Source organism: Chiloscyllium plagiosum, unplaced genomic scaffold (genome assembly GCF_037043375.1).
Source record: "Chiloscyllium plagiosum isolate Xiang-an unplaced genomic scaffold, Cpla_swu_hap1 HiC_scaffold_31, whole genome shotgun sequence".
Lineage (NCBI taxonomy): Eukaryota > Metazoa > Chordata > Chondrichthyes > Orectolobiformes > Hemiscylliidae > Chiloscyllium > Chiloscyllium plagiosum.
The window spans coordinates 19,802,733-19,823,039 of NW_028270169.1; the positions used below are offsets into that span (position 1 = coordinate 19,802,733).

Sequence of the window (20,307 nt, forward strand, 5' to 3'; positions counted from 1 at the left end):
TAGCATTTGGCCCATGTCCTTCTAAACCCTTCCTATTTATGTACACATCCATATGCCTTTTAAATGTTGTAATTGTACCGCCTCCATCACCTCTGGCAGCTTGTTTCAAAAACTGCGTGAAAAACTTGCCCCTCAGATTCCTTTTAAATCTTTCCCCTCTCCACTTAAACCTATGCCCTCTAGTTTAGGATTCTGCTACCCTGGGGAAAAGAACTTATCTGTTCACCCTATCCATGCCCTTCACAGTGTAATAAACCTCTATAAGGTCGCCCTTCAACCTCCAATGCTCTTTTCTAAAGACTTGCAAGTTTAAAAACACATTTCCTATAGCAGGGAGACCAGAATTGAATGCAGTATTCTAAAAGTGGCCTAGGCAGAAGTGGGTACAGCAGATGCTGGAAATCAGAGTCTAGATTAGAGAGGTGCTAGAAAAGCACAGCAGGTCAGGCAGCATCCGAGGAGCAGGAAAATCAATGTTTCAAGCAGGAAAATCAGGAATGCCCGAAACCAATGCAACATGATGTCCCAACTCTATACTCAATGCAATGATCAATGAAGGCAAATGTGTCAAATGCCTTCTTCATCAACCTGTCTACCTTTGACTCTACTTTTAAGGAACTATGCACCTGCTACTCTTGGTCTGATTGGCAACACTACCATTAGCCTACCGTTAACTGTATAAGCCCTGCCCTGATTTGCCTTTCCAAAATGTAGCACCTCAACCAATGGTCCATCTGATCAAGGTCCTGTTATATTCTGACATAATCTTTGTCACTGTCCACTAAACAACCAATTTTGGTGTCATCTGCCAACTTTACTAACCATACATCCGAATCATTTATATCAATCACATTATGAAGTGTGTGTCAAATTTTGTTTGGTAATTGATCCTGCAAAGCATCTTGAGGTACAAGGCATGGTGGCTCAGTGGTTACCACTGCTGTCTCAAGTGCCAGGGACCTGAGTTTGATTTTAGCCTTGGGTGACTGTCTGTGTGGAGTTTGCATGGGTTTCTGCGAGGTGCTCTGGTTTCCTCCTTCAGTCCAAAGATAGGCAAGTTAGATGGGTTGGCCATGAGAAGTGCAGAGTGATAGGATAAGGGTTTGGGTCTGTGTAGGATGATCTTCAGAGGTCAGTGTAGACTTGTTGAGCTGAATGGTCTCTTTCTGCACTGTGGGGTTTCTATGATTTAAGAAACTATAATGTGTTCTGATCTGCAGTATTTTCTGTTTGTCTCAAAATTGGTGGTATTATGATTTTATATCATCCATCAATGTTGCTGGGCTTAGCTTTCACCAATCTTTTCCATGATAGGCTTACACAAAAGGCACTTTAAAAGTTGCTCAGAAGGCCCCTGGTGGTGTAGCAGAATAATCCATCGCCTTTAACCACTATTTGTGTTTTGGTCAGATCTGAAGCTGAAAACACTCATTTAAGCCCCAAGAAAGCATTTTCAAATTGCATGATTGTTGTGATTGAGAGTTCAGTTTTGTAATATTGTAACTCACTGCTTACCGAGGATGATGGAAGTAGCAATGGTAAATGATTTCAAAACGAATTTGAATGGGTCCTTGCAGCGTGTGGGAAATGGGATTGAAATGCTCTCGAGAGACAGTATAAACATGATGGGCCAAATGATCTCTTTCTGTGCCCTATCGCTTTATGAGTGATAGTTTTTTTTCACAATGTATATATTATATTGAACTTCAGTTTTAACAAATGTTGAGGGGTTCAAAGGATCAAAGTCAGGTTAAATGTCTATCTTAATCTTAGCAAATCGGACTCCAAAATTAAAACCTGAGCGATGCGGACACATACTGCACTTTATGCAGGTAAAAAAATAGCCGCCACCGTGGCAAATAATAGACGTGTGCTTTGTAATTCCTGAGGATCCTGTTGACATATTTAAAATGGGTTTAGAAAAAGATCTCCACCCTTTCAGTAAACGCCTCGATTATTAACACTTCATTTTAAACCACTTATCTGTGAAAGGCGGTTCATTGTGTCCCTTGAATAGTGTTTGATTAGACCCACTATCCACCTCTTCTCAGTTCAGTAGCACCATTTCCAGTGGAGTAGCTGCACATTAATAACTCCGGGGAGGTGTGTACGTGAGGAAGTTTAATAAAAAAAAGAACAAACGCGATGCTGGATCGGAATCCGTTTTGCATCTTTTATGAGGTGCTAACTGTGTGTACCTACCTACTTTAAAAATGTATGATCTGCGCCAGGAGCTACACAGAGTAAGTGCTGTTCGAACAAAACGTTCAGTGTTAAATCCAGATCATTAATCACATGTACCCCGTTTTTATTTAAACCTTCATTGTAAGATTCCAGTATTCAGCCTACCACGTGTGGTTATCTAACGAGCAATAGACATTAAGATACATGTTTTGAAAAGGTTTTAATTTGTTTTCAAGCTGTTTATCTCGAATTAATTATTGTTTAAGCCTTGTAAAGACAATTAGTCTTTTAAAGGATATTGCCTTTATCCTTGCAGAGAAAGAATGCCGCCTTGTGGCCAGTTCGCGACAGTGTACCTTGTGAAGAAAACATTCCAGTTCAATGATTAAAGATCTTGTGGTGCAGTTGTAGTGTCTCCACCTCTGGGCCAGAAGATCTGGGTTGACAACCCACCTACTCCCAGAGGTAAGGCAGAGCATGCCTGTACAGTTTGATTTGAAATACATACAATGGTAAACTCCATGTGTTGCTTTTGCACCAATTATAAGCTTTGTGCAGACATGTGGTGAAATAATTACAATAATTACTTTTTTCTGTCAAATCGTCAAAATATGTAATACTTTTCTTCATTATCTGGTGACCCATTAAAAACTTACAGTGTGCAGACAATCCAGCACCAAGGAATAAGAAACAGCAAAATTGGAATAATATTTTAGCCTGAAAATTACATTATGGGGTTAGGCTCACAATCACTAGATTAATGTGGGTAGCTATTCTACTAGTCCAGTTTTCTTCAACTGCTTGAGGCCCGGATCAGAAGTCTATACCAGAGTGTCCGCAGTTTGTTTACCAAGTTTCCTTTTAAACATTAAGTAAGACCTATTGGGCCCCATATTTACCTACTTATTTAAACAATCACTGTCACATCTTGGAGTATAAGTCTTATTATTAGGATCACTTTAAACATCAAGTGGTTTGAAAGAATTAAAATTAATTTGACATCCCTTTGACATAAAAATGTTCAAGCAGTCTGTGTTGAGATAATTTTTGACTAGCATTATTGGACTTGAGGTAACTTGTACAGCTGGTGCAGAAGTTTACCGGGTTAATGATGATACTCATTAATCTTCTGATTAAAAAGCCAATCCTATAAATAAAGGATGTAAGTACACAGCTTGTTGATCACTGTCTGTAATCTGGAAAGGATCTATGATTTATAAATAACCTTGTATCTTTTGGATTTCACAGATAATTAATTAAGCTCTGATGTACACTTGCTGAAAATGCATAGGGAAACAAGGCAGCCACCTTGTATACAGTAAGATCTACAAACCACAATGTTATCTAATGTGACTGAGTTGGTAGCACCCTCATCTACATTAAATCTTTGTGAGTTCCAGTCCCATTCCAGTGGCTAATCTAGTCTAATAATTTAATAGAGTATTTTCAGATGTGCTGCCTTTCAGTTGAGTTTTTAAAACAGTTGCCCCCTTTGATGTGAAAAAATCCTCCTGGCAATATTTCAAAGAGGCGCAGGGATGTTGTTACTGTTGCCCAGGTCAGTATTTGCTCAAGTAGACTATCGAGCCATTATCTAGCCATTATCATTTTGTTGTTCGTGGAATCCTTGTTGCCCAGATACTGGCTGCTGCGTTCCCAACATTGCAACAGTGACAGTGCTTTGCAATGTACTTAACAAATGCAAGATACTGTGGAATCTGAAAGGAAGACAAAATGTTGGAAGTAGTTGGGGCAGGCAGCATCTGAGAAGAGACAAATAGTAAATATTTCAGGTTGATGACTTTTGTTCACAACTAGAAAAAGTACTGAGGCAGTAAGAGGGTTTGGCGGGTGGGGAGGAGAACAGAAATGACCTCTAATAAGAATGGGAGGGGGTAGAAGAGATTCAATAACAAAAATTGATTTGCTTCAAGTACAGTACTTGAATTTTGATTTAAAGAAAGATATGTAGAGTCATAGAGATGTACAGCATGGAAACAGACCCTTCAGTCCAACCTGCCCATGCTGATCAGATATCCCAACCCAATCTAGTCCCACCTGTCAGCACCCGGCCCATATCCCTCCAAACCCTTCCTATTCATATACCCATCCAAATGTCTCTTAAATGTTGCAATTGTACTAGCCTCCACCACATCCCCTGGCAGCTCATTCCATACACGTACCACCCTCTGCATGAAAACGTTGCCCCTTAGGTCTCTTTTATATCTTTCCCCTTTCACCCTAAACCTATGCCCTCTAGTTCTGGACTCCTCGATGCCAGGGAAAAGACTTTGTCTATTTATCCTATCCATACCCCTCATAATTTTGCAAACCTCTATAAGGTCACCCCTCAGCCTCCGACGCTCCAGGGAAAACAGCCCCAGCCTGTTCAGCCTCTCCCTATAGCTCAAATCCTCCAACCCTGGCAACATCCTTGTAAATCTTTTCTGAACCCTTTCAAGTTTCACAACATCTTTCCGATAGGAAGGAGACCAGAATTGCACGCAATATTCCAACAGTGGCCTAACCAATGTCCTGTACAGCCACAACATGACCTCCCAACTCCTGTACTCAATACTCTGACCAATAAAGGAAAGCATACCAAACGCCTTCTTCACGATCCTATCTACCTGCGATTCCACTTTCAAGGAGCTATGAACCTGCACTCCAAGGTCTCTTTGTTCAGCAACACTTCCTAGGACCTTACCATTAAGTGTATAAGTCCTGCTAAGATTTGCTTTCTCAAAATGCAGCACCTTGCATTTATCTGAATTAAACTCCATCTGCCACTTCTCAGCCCATTGGCCCATCTGGTCCAGTTCCTGTTGTAATCTGAGGTAACCCTCTTCTCTATCCACTACACCTCCAATGTTGGTGTCATCTGCAAACTTACTAACTGTACCTCTTATGCTCGCATCCAAATCATTTATGTAAATGTCAAAAAGTAGAGGGCCCAGCACCGATCCTTGTGGCACTCCACTGGTCACAGGCCTCCAGTCTGAAAAACAACCCTCCACCACCACCCTCTGTCTTCTACTTTTGAGCCAGTTCTGTATTCTTGTTTCTAAAGCTTTTTGTCTTGCCCCCATCAGGAAAGGTGCAAGAGTGTCAAATTTCACATAATCACATCATATTATAATATTGGAGAGATGATGCACTTATTACTGTACTCTAATTATCTGAGGTATTACCTTGGAGAAAGCAACATAAAATGAAAGGCTTCTGGATAACTCAGAAAAGGTAGAGCTTGAAAATATTCCTTTTGTTGGCAGAGCTCACATATATATAAGATATGTTACTTCTAGCAAGTGTAAACCAGCCAGATTTTGTGTTTGACTGGTTTAGTTTTAGGTAGTATTCAGGATTGTTCAGCAAGTATTTTCCAGTCATGAAATCACATCTACAGTCGGAATGCTGCGCACCCTGATGAAGAGCTTATGCTTGAAACATCGATTCTCCTACTCCTCGGATGCTGCCTGATTGGCAGTGCTTGTCCAGCACCACACTGTTTGACTATGATCTGTGCTGTGCTAATTTACAACACCAGCATGAACATGCTATTAATATGAACAGTTAGTTGTTGAGACATACAGCATATATATGTGGTGTGGCATCCACACTGACATTCATACACTTTGTGCTCATTTGTGTGTTGGGCAAAATGTACCTTCAGTAGCATTTTATTCATAGAGCCTTTGGTACCCTGGTGCTTTCTTCATGGTAATATTTCAGCCAACTGGAATCTACTTGTCAACCAATCAGCACTGTCCTTTTTTTTCTTATTATGGTGATTATTTGAGACTTGGTATTTGTCCTGCTGCCTGCAAACTAAAATACTCTGGTAGCTCTTATTTCTCTTTTCAGTAGGAAAAAAGATACGAGGCAAACAGGGTGAAATGGGACAAATGAAGAACTGATGGGTGTACCTACCTGAATCATTAGACAACGCTTTCTCTGCTTTACAGTTTTCAAAAGGAGATACTGAACAACTTGGCACTCCCTCAGTATTGCCCTAAATATTCCATTTAGAGGAAGAGACTCAAACATCATAAGGCCAAAACTTGACTCAACATCAAGTGACAAAGTGAAGACTGCATCAAGTCCATGACTGCAGATGTGATCCTTCACCTTCTTCCTATCATTTCTCACCTAAACACACAGATTTTATTCATTGATTCTTGAAGAAGAAACTTTTGTGTGATTAAGGGAAAGAGTAGAGGAATGGGGTGACTTGGTTTTCTTTTTCAAAAAAGTCAACACAGACCTGACGGGCCAAATGGCCTCGTCGTGTATTGTTCTGTTGTGTGATTCATCAAAGCCAATGCACAGCCTGTAACTTAAGCCTGTAATTTAGGAGATGAATCTATTATGCTTTAGATCATACTTTAGAGTATAATGCTGGAATTTATACAAGCAGCTCCAATTGCCCATGAACCGACCTCAGGAATTTACAAGTCCAGGCCATTGCTCATGGAAGCAAACACGAGCTGTTTTGAACATGTTGGACAGACAAACGAAGAAACATCACGATGAAGTAATGAGCAACGCAGTACTTGGTCCCCTGGTGACTCCACATCAGTAACAGAAAGAAAACCGCATACGAGTAACACACGAGGAAAATGCAGGAGATCTGTTTTTATTTAAAAGCAGGAAATGCTCAGCGGGTCAGGCAGCATCTGTGGAATTGTTTGTACCTTACTAATAAAGCTGCTACGTAAACCGTTGTCTAGATGGTATAATTTTCAAAATATGATTGGGGTAACTGTAGCAACAGCCACAATCTGGTGATAACATTCCTGATTATTATCTGATGAAACCCAATTTCCAGCCACGCCCTGTGCAGTGAATGGTTGTTGGACAGTCCCACCCTATCACGCAGTGCTCCAGATTTACATAAGAAGTTTCAGCATTGTTTAATTGTACTCGGCATTTTCGTATTTAAAGTGAGCCTGTTTGAAAACGTGAAACGCTTGGGTTTTCCCTTTCAGTACACTACATTCTGGATTAGTGGTGCTGGAAGAGCACAGCAGTTCAGGCAGCATCCAAGGAGCAGCGAAATTTTTACCTCGATAGACTACATGCCGAGGTTCTAGTTTGAACTGTTTTCACTGATTCGGCTGTAATAAAAAATACCCCCTCCCTTCACTACCCTCAAATAGAGAGTTGGCTCCCAGTTGGATGGCAATATTTATGCTGTAGAGCTTTACTCTTTCCGATACCTTAAAGTGCTGAGTTGGAGTAATACAAATTAGTAAATCACATCGCTCCCTCAGAGGATAAGAAAGAATTTTGAACAAAAACACACACGTACAGCGGTCCGAGATTCACCGTGGTCAGCACACTGGATCTGGAGTCTCTCTCCTGTTTACCAGCAGAAGGGACTGACTAGATATATCCGGTTAATGTACAGTAGTTCTGTTTCTTTAAAACAATATAAGGAGATTTGGGTTAACGAGTTGGCACTCAGCACTGTTCACAAAGGAATGACTTATTAGAAAGAATCTTTTAACCTTCGTTAGTCACTGTCTGTTCCTAGCTGAGCAGGGTGAAAGTTCGGATCACAGCTGCCGTTTTCTCTCTCGCTTGCTCAATGTGGCAGGATATTCCTGGACAAGAAAGTGACTGTTTTTGTGCGCATTTAACTCCGGAACAAAGCCCCCGGCTGTCCTCTTGCTGACTAGACAAGTGAGGGACGAGTGTACAGATATATAGTTCTAATCCTTACACCACTTCCTCAACAGTGGATCTATCATGTATACAGCTCTGACTATTGTGAGTGCGTGAAGAGCAACTGAGGATGAGAAACTTGGGGAGGGACGTGTTTCTGATGAAGAAATGATGTATATCCCTCATACTTCCTCACGTTAAAATCTTGATTATATAATTCCAGTCTCTTTTTATATGGAGAAATATTGCAACCCACCCCGTTTTGAATATATAAGATTTCAGGTGGTTCTAATTAATTTATAATAATTAATTTAAAAAATAATGAATTAATTCGGCCGGAAGGTTTGTGGAAGACTTGATGTACATTGTGGTCTGAACTGTCACTAGGACCCAGGGCAGCAGTGGTGTTGGTGAATCTCCTCCCCTCTCTTAACACGTGAACCTTCCCCAGGAAAATCACCTCCAAACATCAACACAGCAGCGAGCTTCCTTCATTCAGAGGCAGCCAGACCGAGGGACAGAGCTCTGGAGTTGCCAGTTAGACTCTTCGTCACTGGAGCTCAGCTGTAGCCTCCCGGCCGGATGCAGTAACCTCAGCTTGGCTCAGAGACATTGTTTAGGGATTTGGTTTTGTTTTCAGTGAATGCTAACTAGCCGTCGGTGCACTTTTTCCACATCGCCTCGTCTCTTTTAAGCCATCATGCCGGGCTACGACTACAAGTTTCTGGAGAAGCCCAAGCGGCGCTTTCAGTGTCCCCTATGCAACAAGCCGATGCGGGAACCCGTGCAAGTCTCGACCTGTGGTCATCGCTTCTGTGACACCTGCCTCCAGGAGTTTCTCAGGTAAAAACAAAAACTCGGGGGAAACTCCCGAAAACCGGGCAGTCAGCAATAAGCATTCACAATCCTCATCTTAATCTGTTTGTCATAGCTTCAGTTCCCTGTGTTTCTAATACCTCAGGTGACAATAAAGCTAATTCAATTCAATTCAATTCAGGTATATAATTTATATTTATAGAGAGGAGGGTGTGTGTATATAAAACAAAGTTATATAGAAACGTACACCTTTTATATCCCTATAGAGAGAAAGATGTGTGTACGCAGCGATCAGGATATATACTGTATAATCTATATGAAGATAGGTGTACATAAAACACAGTTAATTAAATAAAGGTAAATACTTAAAAGGGAGATGATAGGTCTTTGTTAGTTATTCCAGAATACAGGCACTAGTTACCGGACAGAAAGTCAAGTCCTGACGACTTCGTCTGGAGGTCTGGTTAAATCCAGAGTTGGATTTTCAAAGTGCTCTGTCCGTTTACAATCCCACCGATGCTCGCTGAGAGAAACACTGGATCTGTCAGCGATTCATTGCATAGAAACGCAGCGCTCAAATAGACCATTCGGTGCCCACCGGTCTTTCCACGCCACTCAACTTGATTCTAAAGTGGAATCTGTAAAAGTAGGAAAGTGAGGACTGCAGATGCTGGAGATCAGAGCTGAAAATGTGTTGCTGGAAAAGCGCAGCAGGTCAGGCAGCATCCAAGGAGCAGGAGAATCGACGTTTCGGGCATGAGCCCGAAGAAGGGATGCTGCCTGACCTGCTGCGCTTTTCCAGCAACACATTTTCAGCTCTGTAAAAGTGGGGTCCACCAATAGCAGCGGGGGTTGAATTTACACAGATTTTGTTTCTGTATCATTGACGGTTTTGATTTGTCCTTCACCAGAGTTCTGCCATTTTTAAAAAAGAAACAACAATAATATTTGAGGTTGGAGACGGTTGTGCTTTCCCTTTTAAGAGTGTGAGTGGGGCCCGGTGCTGGTAATATGAAGAGGGAATATCCCAGTCTCTCCGGCTCTGTCTGCAGGAACACTGCACTGTACTGTTCACCACCTTCCTGCAAACAGTACATCCTGCAACGCCTCCAGGACCTGTCCCTTCGCTTGGACCTGGAACTGTGGAAAACGATAAATGGCAGTCTGCAGTTTGCACGGAAACTTGGCCCAAATAAGCCATTCATCTTCAAAGGGAAACGCACCACAAACTTGTGCAACCTTAATTTTATTTGGAGTCCAGATTTTAAAAAAAATCTTAGGTTTCAACTGGGTTTTGTTCTCTAATGAATCTGACTGTACATTATTAGCAACAAGAACTGTGTCCCTTATTGTCCAACTCGGGCCGGTCTTAGCATAAATGTCAATCATTGGAAAATAATGGAAGGAGATTACAGTCTCTTTCTTTTTATAAAAGAAAACCTGCCACTATACTGCCCATTTCCTATTTAACTGTTCTGAACGCTGTCAAAATTGTTAATGATTCGCCCTGGGGCTAAACTCCAACCAGATTCGCTACTGGCGCCTGAGTCCATTGACACATCTCCCCGTGAACCCCCGTCATATCATCTTCACATCAGAGACTGTCGCCTGGTCCAGGTTCCTGAAAAAAAGCCCTACACACGTTCTGTTTGCGTGTGTGTGCCCATTTATAACCGCGACTGGCTTTCATCAATTATGTACAGTGCACAGCTTTGTGCATCAAGGCTGTCCAATTGCTTGCGTGTCTCTGGGTGTCTGTCTCTCTTTCTCCTCTCTTTTCCTCCACCTCTGGCTGGCTGTTTGTCTGTCTCTCTTTGGGTGCCTCTCCTCCCCCCCCCCCCCCCCCCGCGCTTAGCCTCCCCTCCATTCCTCCCCCCCCCCCCCTTGATGCCTCTTCCCCAGGCTGCCACCCCCCTGGGTGTCTCTCCCTATGTCTCATCTCCCTCTGACTCTGTCCCTGGCTCTCTGCCTGTATATTTGTGAATGGCATTACTTAGTGCCTGATAGGAAAATCAGTTGTTAGCTTTGGCAGCACAGATTTCTGCTAGTTCCATGGTCTACTGGTATGTTTTCTGGCTTAAAATCTTGATCATTAAAATCCAGTATTCTTATGATTTGATTCTGATGTATCTTTTCTGTTGTTAATTTACTTATGAAAAAATGAGGGAGAAAGTTAAATTGGCAATTACTTTTCTTTAGAAAAACGTACTGCTACATTTTTTCCCCCAGATTTAGTGGATGAAGTTTCCTGTTGATAATCCTTGCCCTTAGTTTTTTTATCAGAAATGTATGAACAGCAAACGCAGAGCTGTCTCCTCAAGTAGCTGGCTTTGATGTAAATTATGTTCTGTACATAAAAGCAACAGAAATGGGCCGTCAATCTCGTCAGGCAGAGAAGTGAAGTGCTTGAAACAAATTAATCCTCTGAACAATGACTTTCTTTTGCTTCCTCCAGCATGCCGTTGAATAGTTATCGACAGTTTTTAAAATACAGCTTAAAGGATCTCAAACATTAACTCTTGCCTGTCCCCCTCACTGTGCCTGTCTAAATAGCTGTCAAAATCCAGCCGCCATTTCCGTCAAATTGCATCAACTTGTGAATGGGAAGGGAAAGAGAAGGTTTCACTTCGGTTGCTCTGAAACCAGAAGATGTTTTTCTTCTTCATGAATGTAATGGAAATTACATTGTATTCATAAAAATGGCAGGTTTCAAAGTCCTTCATTCATACAGTTTCAAACACCATTCATTATGCAGAAGTGCACTCATTTCCAATTTTGTTTGGCTCAATTTCCCTATATTATAACAGTGGCAGCACTTCATAAAGTACTTTTTTGTCTGTAGAGCACTTTGAGATGTCCTATGGTCATAAAAAGTGCGAAATAAATGTAATTTTTTTTTAACTGCCCCATCTTCAGAGATGTAGATCTAAACTGAGTACAACTTCTTGAAGATGCTAGAGATCTGAAATAAAGGAAAAGCAGAAAGCATAGGAGAAACTCAGCAGATCTGTCAGTGTCCGTGGACAGAGAATCACAATTAACCATTTTATGACTTTCTGCTCTGAACCGTCAGTTTTAATGGTCTGATTCTCTATTACGAATAATGTCTTTCTGTTCAAAATATTGTTTGGCATAGAAGTGCCCTTTAGATTCATGCAGTTTATATGAAAAATAAATGTCTATTCAATAGTTTTTTTCCCTAAAAAAAGTGGAATCTCTGGACTAATGAGGATTTTGTTTGGAGGACTTGCTTTCTGTATGTAGTGAGGCTTTCAAGTGAATTGCTAACAGTCTTTGCAAAGTTGCGACACACTGGTAGCTTGGGATGTCAAAATATCTGAACAGTCATTCCACGGGAAAGAGTGAGTGCCGCAGTTTAAGAGGACTAGCTGGATTATGAAGGACATCATTCATTCGTTCATTGCATTTATAGAAGGGATAGCATGGAGGCAGGGAGGGGGAAGGAGTGGTGGTGACAAATGTTGTACTCCATTCACGTCCCATCTCTCACTATCAGACAAAAGCAACATGGAATGGGAGTGGAGCCAGTATTCAGTCAAGGAAGTGAAGGAAATTGAAGCAAGCGGCTTCAGTGCAATTTGACTGGAATCAGCCATTCTTCTCTTTGTCTAATGTTCTGTTATACTGGAATCTGTGCAACTGCTGCTGGTCTGGCTCCTAAGGCAGTAATTAATAAATAGCTTGGATAAAGTGAAGCATGAAATAAGTTTTAGTTTTGGAGCCAGTGGCAGCTTATAAATGGTGATGCATTTATATTTATTTATTATGAGCTAATGGGTTAAAATAAATACTTTCTAGTCTGGATATCTCAGTTCGAGCTTTGACCTGTAAATGTCAAGTTACAAGCCACTGCTTTCACAGAAGGTGCCTGCAGCTACAAGCAGCTGTTTGTCTATACTCTCCAAGGATTAAAAGCTTTCCATAGTCGATATGCGCACCCGCTTATATCTGCAACTAACCAATTTAAATTTATACATTTTTTTTTACCAGAGTAGTCGATGGTATGTGGAAAAAATATTGACCTGCTATTAATGATGGTTTGAGGCTGATTACCCATCACCTCCCAATGATTTACAGTACGTCAGCAATCAGTTCAAATTCAATTTAAAAAGAAACATATTCTGACCCTCTTTGTAAGTGCACAGACTTAATTGATGGTCTTGCTGGTACATAGCCAGCTAAAATGGAGTGACATTTGCAGTACTGACAAGAAGTCAATCGGACACTTGCAGATGGTTTATTGGTTGTTTTTTAATTGAAGCCTTGCTGGGCTGGAGGAAAGGTTTATAAATTGCATATGGGTATATGACTTTATTTTTGATCATTAGCTGTGACTTCTGAAGGCAACACCAAATGTGACTTTAAGTCTTTGATCTGATGGATCTCCCTTTGGACTGTTGGGCAAATGGCAAATCATTTTGTTCAGTAAGCCTGAGGATTTCTATCAAAATGTAGCCCTTGTGCCTTCAGCATATTGTGGTGAGAGCATGCTTGCAATCAAAGGCCAAATTGTTACATATTCAGCAATATACTGGGTACGCTCAATTTGTGTTAAACGCTGAGTTCTCACAGGGGCATCTCAAAAGTTTTTATGCGTTTGATTTTATATTGAGCTGAGACCCAGGCATGCTCAAATACCTGCCTGCATCCACTAGTAATATTGCTTTATTTTAGAAAGGCAAACAGCTTGGAAGGCCCATCGTTTAAAGTAAATCTTTTTGGCAAATCCCAGCAAGGCTGCAGCTGGTAGTGCAAGTCCTTGGCTTCGGGAGCTGGTATCAGTATCTGGGATATTGGCTCTGTACAAAAGTAGCTTCTCTTTAGTGAGACAAATTCTCCCAATGCCATGACTAATTGGATCATTAGCATTTCAGTAAAATTTAGCTGCTATGTGTGAAACTTTGGTGTCTGCTTGTTGTGATAAACACCCAGCAAGATAATTATAGATCTGGTCCTTGCAAAACTTGATTAGTATCTGGAGAGAGTATTTTGAGCTGTGTAACATTAGAGTACATTTCCAGTAGTTGCAGGCTGTGAATGCTGGTGAGAGCAATTTGAAATGATAGCTAGGATGATCATGGATCATTTTTTGCTGAAACATTGGGTTCAATGAGCTTTTTCCTGAAATGCATTGATACCAATTCATTATGTACGCCTCATGACAATATTTCTGTTTCGGTGCTGAATGCAGTGAGGAGCATAATTATTAGGTACCAGTTCAAGATTCTTGCATGTAAATGTATATATGAAGTTACTCGTTTATTGAGTCATAGTGATGAGCTTGCCTAGTCATTATCAGGAGTTAAGTGCGACCAAATGTATACTCCAACTTGATGGTTACTGCAGATAGAAGAAGTTTTATAAGCCAACCATCTACCTTCACGAGTCTGGTGCAGTCTGAGTTGTGAGGAAGAAGGTGCTGTGTAAGTGTTAATAGAGACAGGGAGATAATGCCCAGAATGTATTGAGAAATTCAGGCTTAATAGAGAGGGGTCATAGTGATGTATAGCATGGAAGCGGATCCTTCGGTCCAACTCATTCATGCTGAATAGAGATCCTAATCTCTTCCCATTTGCTAGCACTTGGCTCATATCCCTCTAAACCCTTCCTATTCATATACTTCTCCAGATGCCTTTTAAGTGCTGTAATTGCACCAGCCTCCACCACTTCCTCTGGCAACTCATTTCAAAAATACCACCCTCTCTGTGAAAAACGTTGCCCCTTCGGTCCCTTTTATATTTTTCCCCTCTCACCCTAAACCTATGCCCTCTAGTTCTGGACTCCCCCACCCCTATCCATGCCCCTCGTGATTTTATAAACTTCTATAAGATTACCCCTCAGTCTCCGATGCTCCACAGAAAACAGCTGCAGCCAACCAGCCTCTCCCTGTAGCTCAAATCCTCCAATCCTGGCAACATCTTTGTAAATCTTTTCTGAAGCCTTTCAAGTTTCACAACATCCTTCCAATTGGAAGGAGACCAGAATTGCATGCAATATTCCAACAGTGGCCGAACCAATGTCCTGTACAGCCGCAACATGACCTCCCAACTCCTGTACTCAATACTCTTAACTAATAAAGGAAAGCATACCAAATCTTCACTATCCTATCTACCTACAACTCTATTTTCAAGAAACTATGAACTTGCACTCCAAGGTCTGTTTGTTCAGCAACAGGAGGTTCCCCAGGACCATACCATTAAGTGTATAAGTCCTGCTCTGATTTGCTTTCCAAAATGCAACACCTCATTTATCTAAATTAAACTCCATCTGTCAATTCTCAGCTTATTGGTCCATCTGATCAAGATCCCATGGTACTCTGAGGTAACCTTGAAGAAGTAACAAAGAGGCTTGATGAGAGCAGAGTGGTAAACGTGATCTGTGTGGACTTCAGTAAGGCATTCGACAAGGTTCCTCATGAGAGACTGCTTAGCAAGGTTAGAACTCATGGAATACAGGGAGAACTAGCCATTTGGATACAGAACTGGCTTGAAGGTAGAAGACAAAGGATGTGGTGGAGGGTTGCTTTTCAGACTGGAGGCCTGTGACCAGTGGAGTGTCACAAGGATCAGTGCTGGGTCTACTACTTTTCGTCATTTACATAAATGACTTGGATGTGAACATAGGAGGTATAGTTCGTAAGTTTTCAGATGACACCAACATTGGAGGTGTAGTGAACAGCGAAGGTGGGTACTTCGGAGTACAACGGGATCTTGATCAGATGGGCAAGTGGGCTGAGGCGTGGCAGATAGAGTTTAATTTAGATAAATGCAAGGTTCTGCATTTTGGAAAAGCAAATCAGAGCAGGACTTATACACCTTGGTGACGATTTTGTTATATGTTGAATCGTTTTTGTGGTTATTGCTGATCTGAGGGTATCCAATGTTTTGCATGCTGCAAATCTAACCTCAGAAATGTAACCTGTTTCATAAATAATCATCCATAAAGTGTGAAAACACTGTAAAATTGGCTTTGTGATGTAATGTCTATTCTAACCATTTCTGTCAGCAATAGTTGTAATATTCCATGAACAAGTCCAGATAGGAATTCTACTGAGAACTGTAGTGCCTTGGTTGGGCAATCTGTTTTAATTGGTGTACATTCAATGGTGTTCAGTAGGTTTACCATTTATGTTCTATTTCAAAATGCCGAGTGAGGGATAGTATTGGGGCCAATCTTAGTAATGCATCTATTTAGACTGAAACATTAGTTTTTTTATATGCACTCAAGTGAAACTCCTAATTAAACACCATTGATAACTCAATGTGGAAAGTTAAGCGTGCATGACACACTTTGTCTCGTCTATAAGGATACGTTTTTAAAATAATATTGCGAAAGTCTGAGTAAAAACATTTGGGCAGGTGTTAGTGTGTGGTTCAGTCTGTAAAGCGACACTGTGCCAGTGAAAGCAAAATACTAAAAGCATCAGATTTGGAAATGAGCCAAAACATCGAGAGGATCTGCATTAGTGTTGCTGTTGACACATGGTTTTGGTTTAGTATAGTTTCTATCAATCTAAAAGTCACTGAAGGACAAGCTTGTTCTTGCAGGAGGTTTGCCTCCAGTCAGCTGGCCCCTGTGCTTCCTTAGCTCATTCAAGTGTGACATTCCTTTTAATTGGTGTTTATAGATTTTACCAGCAATTAAAAAAATCATAGCAATTTACCCACCATCATATGTATTTACATTCAAGCTTTCAAATCAACTAACAATTTGTGTGGCATGTTTTCACACAAACCATCCTAAAACACTTACAGGAGTGTTATCAAACAAAATGTGACACTGAGCTATTTGTAATATTAGAGATAGTAACCTAAAGGTTGTTAAAAAGGTGGGTTTTAAGGTGTGTCTTAAAGGGAAAGAAATTGATAGAGGGCTAATGGTTTAGGGAAGGAATTCCTGAGTTCGGGCTCAGGCTGTTGCACATACAGGCACCAATTCTAGAGCAATGAAAATTGAAAGTGTACAGAAAGCACGTGTGTTTTACTTGATGATTTTTACATTGAGCAGGAGTTAAACCAAGGAGCTCACTGCATAAACTGGAGAACACCAATGGAAAAAGTCACTAGCTTTTTTTCTTCCATGTATAGCTTTATTTACACTTTACAAGCAGGGCAAGATCACATTCATCACTCTGGGTTCAAGCTCAGAAGGAAGGAAGTTAAAGGTAGCAAAGACCAGGTGCCAGAACTGATGTTATTATTGACTGACATTAATATTGCTGGGCACTAAACTCTGTCAGCCCACGAGGTATTGGATTGGCCTATACATTAATGCAAAGCTGGTTGAACAGGGTTCAAGAGCAGACCAGGTACCTGCCTTTTTTTTGTAGATCACTGTTAGTGGATGAGAAATAGGGCTGTGTTTTAGCATGGATCAACCACTTTCAGTCGAGCAGTAGTTTATCCCCTTTGCAGTTAAGAAAAAATGTGGCCTCACTTTGGGGCAAATATAACCTAATTGGATACATTCTGACATTATGATTTGGGGACAGGAAGGTGTTTGGTGTGTGGAAGTTTGGCCTTTAAATGCTACGATGGCTAATATTGGCTTTACTGTAGAAGTTGTTCCTTTCTTTCACCCCCTGTAATGAATGCTGAATGTTTCCTTGTTTCTCTACAATTGGTGCGCTGTCCTGTGGCAATCTAACACGGCAGAGGGTGTGAGATTTTAATCTGCTGATTAAACATTCAAATGAGGGCCTTTTAAATGTAATAAAAGCAAGATTCTAACTGTGAAGTCTGCTCAGAAGTGTTGGTGTGGGTTAAACATTTTACAATATTCGCTACTGTAAATACTGTATTCTGACTGGTGGCAGACTTTTGCCATCACAACTGATTTAAAGCTTATTTAGCAGTGTGTTTTTAATTGAAATGCTTATTTAGCTTGTGGGAGCTGTGCAGCCTGTAGTTATTAATGGTGTTTAACCCACATGCTCATTTGTCATCAGAGTCACTGTGCTGGTGGATGTGCCTGTTTGTGAGGCATTAACTTCTGCATGAAGCTGTGAGCTTTGAAGTTTTGTGGTCTTATTGAGAGCAGTGCTCAGTGCTGTGAAGGGAGTTGTTTTTGACTGGAAGCAAGATCTGTCCTGTCACTACAGAGACAAGTCCAGAATGGTGGGTGGGTTCGTCATGCCAATCATTGTTCAGAAATTTCAACTCCCTTTTTTAAAAGAAATACTCTTGCCTGCTTTGGCATTCTCGAGTACACTTTGCTATTCTATAACCGGGCCTGAAGTATGAGTTTGCCAACTCTGTCTCTTCTCCCATGACCCCTTCTCCTTTTTTGTTACAGAATATTAGCCTGCAAATCTCACTTTATGTTGATTACATTCACAACTGTGTTTGTTTTGCAGAGGTCTCCTTTGAGATAGCTGGGGCTTGAGCCATTACTGGTTTCTGCAGGTTGGATGGATAAGCAATTGATTGCTTGTTGCTGTTATGAAATTAGATTCCTCTTTTCAGAGACTTAATTGGAATTTAAGACTGACACCATCCAACAACTAGAACTTGTGTTAATAATAGCACCTTTTACCAATAACCATCCTCTCATCATGCTCCACAAGAGTATTTTACAATAAAATTAGAATCCAATGCATTTAAAAATGGGAATGAGAATTGTGGGTGATAAAACATTGAGAGAACATGAGCCATGATCTCGTTGAATGGCCTACTCCTCCTCTGTTCTGGGTTCCAATTTTGGTTCACTGGGAACTGGTGTCGGTCAATGAACATAAGAATGATAAATGTTAAGGAACCTGGTGTGAATCAGGCCACTGGAAGAGTTTGGATGATCTCGCTTGTGAAAGGTAGAATATGGGAGACCAGGCAGTGGTATGTTAGGACAGTCAAGTCTGTAGGTGTTGAAGGTTTAATGAAAATTTTGGCATTAGACAAGCTGAAGTAGGAGCACAGTTACAAAGGTGGTAATGGGTGGTCTGAGTGATTGTGTGGTCAGAAGCTCACCTTTGGGTGAGAAAGGACCCCTAAATTGCAAATGAGCATGTTCAATCTCAGACTGTTGCCTGGGAGAAGGAAGACGTTGGTTGCTAGAGGGCAGCATCTTTGAGCTGACGCCAAAAACAATGGCTTCAGTCTTCCCAATATTTGATTGGAGAAAATGTCTATTCAGTAGTTGTTGGATGTCAGATAAGCAGTCTGATAATATAACAGTAGTGTGAGAGTTGTGACAGGTGTCGAGGTCTAGCAGAGTGCACAGCAAAACAACCACCCTCTGCTTTCAAATGATATCATTTCAGATGTAGATGAAAAATAGGAAGAAGCTGAATATTAGATGCCTGTATGGAGGGGAGGGTGGTCACAGCAAAGATAATGAAGGAGAAGCTATTACTAATACTCTGACGAGTGTTGAATCAGGCAAGAGCCATCCCATCCAGCTAACAACAGAGTAACATTGTAGGAGACAGGTGGGTCAAAAGCTGCAGGCAGGCTAATATGGACTATAGAGTATGTAGACCCTTGGCATAACCACATGGGATATAGTTTGTGACTTTTGGTAAGAACTGTTTTGGTACTGTGGTAGGGAGAACCTTGATTGGACAGATTCAAACAGAGACCAGGGAGGGTGTAATCTCCTGGCAATGTGCCAGGACAAGTAAACTTTTGAAAGAAACACTCGATGAATGACAAATTTGTGTGACCACCTTGATTGTTGGGCGCTTCCATCTGTTTAGCAAACTGTAAAGTGTGGTCTTGCACTGTTTTTAGATGATACATCGAAGACAAAGAGGGAATTTCGCCAGATTTCTTTTTAACCCTCCTGTCCGTCAAATTCAGTCTCCAGGTTTCATCTCGTCTATGTTTGAGGGGCTGTATTGGGTTAGAGGTCTGGACAAATGAGGTAGTTGTTCTACCTGGACTTGCTTTGCAGCAAGTGATGTCCAGGTGAGTTGCACTAAGGAATCTCATTCTCCAGCACCCCAGCGTGTTGTTTCCAGGCAGCCTCAGTCACAGCGTGATAGGCCCAACCAACTGTTTTTCTCCTTATGGTGGGCAGTGGCGGTGACCATTTGTTCTCAGTAAGTAGGCTGCAACATGAGCCCTACTTGAGATGTTTTATTTCAATATCATGAGGGATGGTCTTTGTTTATGAGCCCCTCGGGCCTTTCTTTTAACAGCATATTGACCTTTTGAGAGTTGTCTGCCATTCAAATCAATGTCAGCGTTTTATTATAGGATTAGAGGTGTTAATGGGTATCCAGTTTAAAGGGATTGTCTGCAAAAGCTCAGTGCCTACATCGTCTTTTTACTGAAAGAATGCATGAAGGAAACAATTTACTCATTGGGAGGATTTAATTTTTAGGCAAATTTAACATGTCATTAACAATTGTTTTACCAAACTGAGTGAGGCACCCTAAGATCAGGCGAAGGGTCGCTGGACCTGAAACATGAACTTGGACTCTCTCTCCACAGATGCTGCTGCACCTGCAGAATTTTTCCAGCAATTTCTGTTTCTGTCTACGAACATCTCCAGTTAGTTGTTTGTCCTAACCTGGTTAGTTGTTTGTAATTGGGGATGGTAATGAGAGTTTGGCCACACTGCCCCCAGTGAGTTAAGGAGGGGAGAACCAGTGAAGAATTAGTGGGGTGGGGTGGTATT

The 20,307-nt window shown here is 41.2% G+C and overlaps 2 protein-coding genes across 7 annotated transcripts in view; both read left to right on the forward strand.

Moving 5' to 3' along the window:
- Positions 1-8,166, forward strand: part of nek8 (NIMA-related kinase 8) — a 176,432-nt gene extending 168,266 nt beyond the window's left edge. For 5 of the 6 annotated variants that reach the window (XR_015752332.1, XR_015752331.1, XR_006315785.2 and 2 more), the window contains 2 exons: positions 2,501-2,649; positions 6,049-8,166. The gene's annotated coding sequence lies outside the window, so the exon portion shown is untranslated. The remainder of the gene's footprint in view (positions 1-2,500; positions 2,650-6,048) is intronic. The other variant, XR_006315786.2, reaches the window with a different exon arrangement.
- A 217-nt stretch (positions 8,167-8,383) lies between these two features.
- LOC122563987 (TNF receptor-associated factor 4-like) overlaps positions 8,384-20,307 on the forward strand; it is a 96,249-nt gene continuing 84,325 nt past the window's right edge. The window contains exon 1 of the mRNA XM_043718395.2: positions 8,384-8,694. Within this exon, the coding sequence (XP_043574330.1) occupies positions 8,552-8,694 (143 nt within the window). The 5' untranslated portion in view covers positions 8,384-8,551. The remainder of the gene's footprint in view (positions 8,695-20,307) is intronic.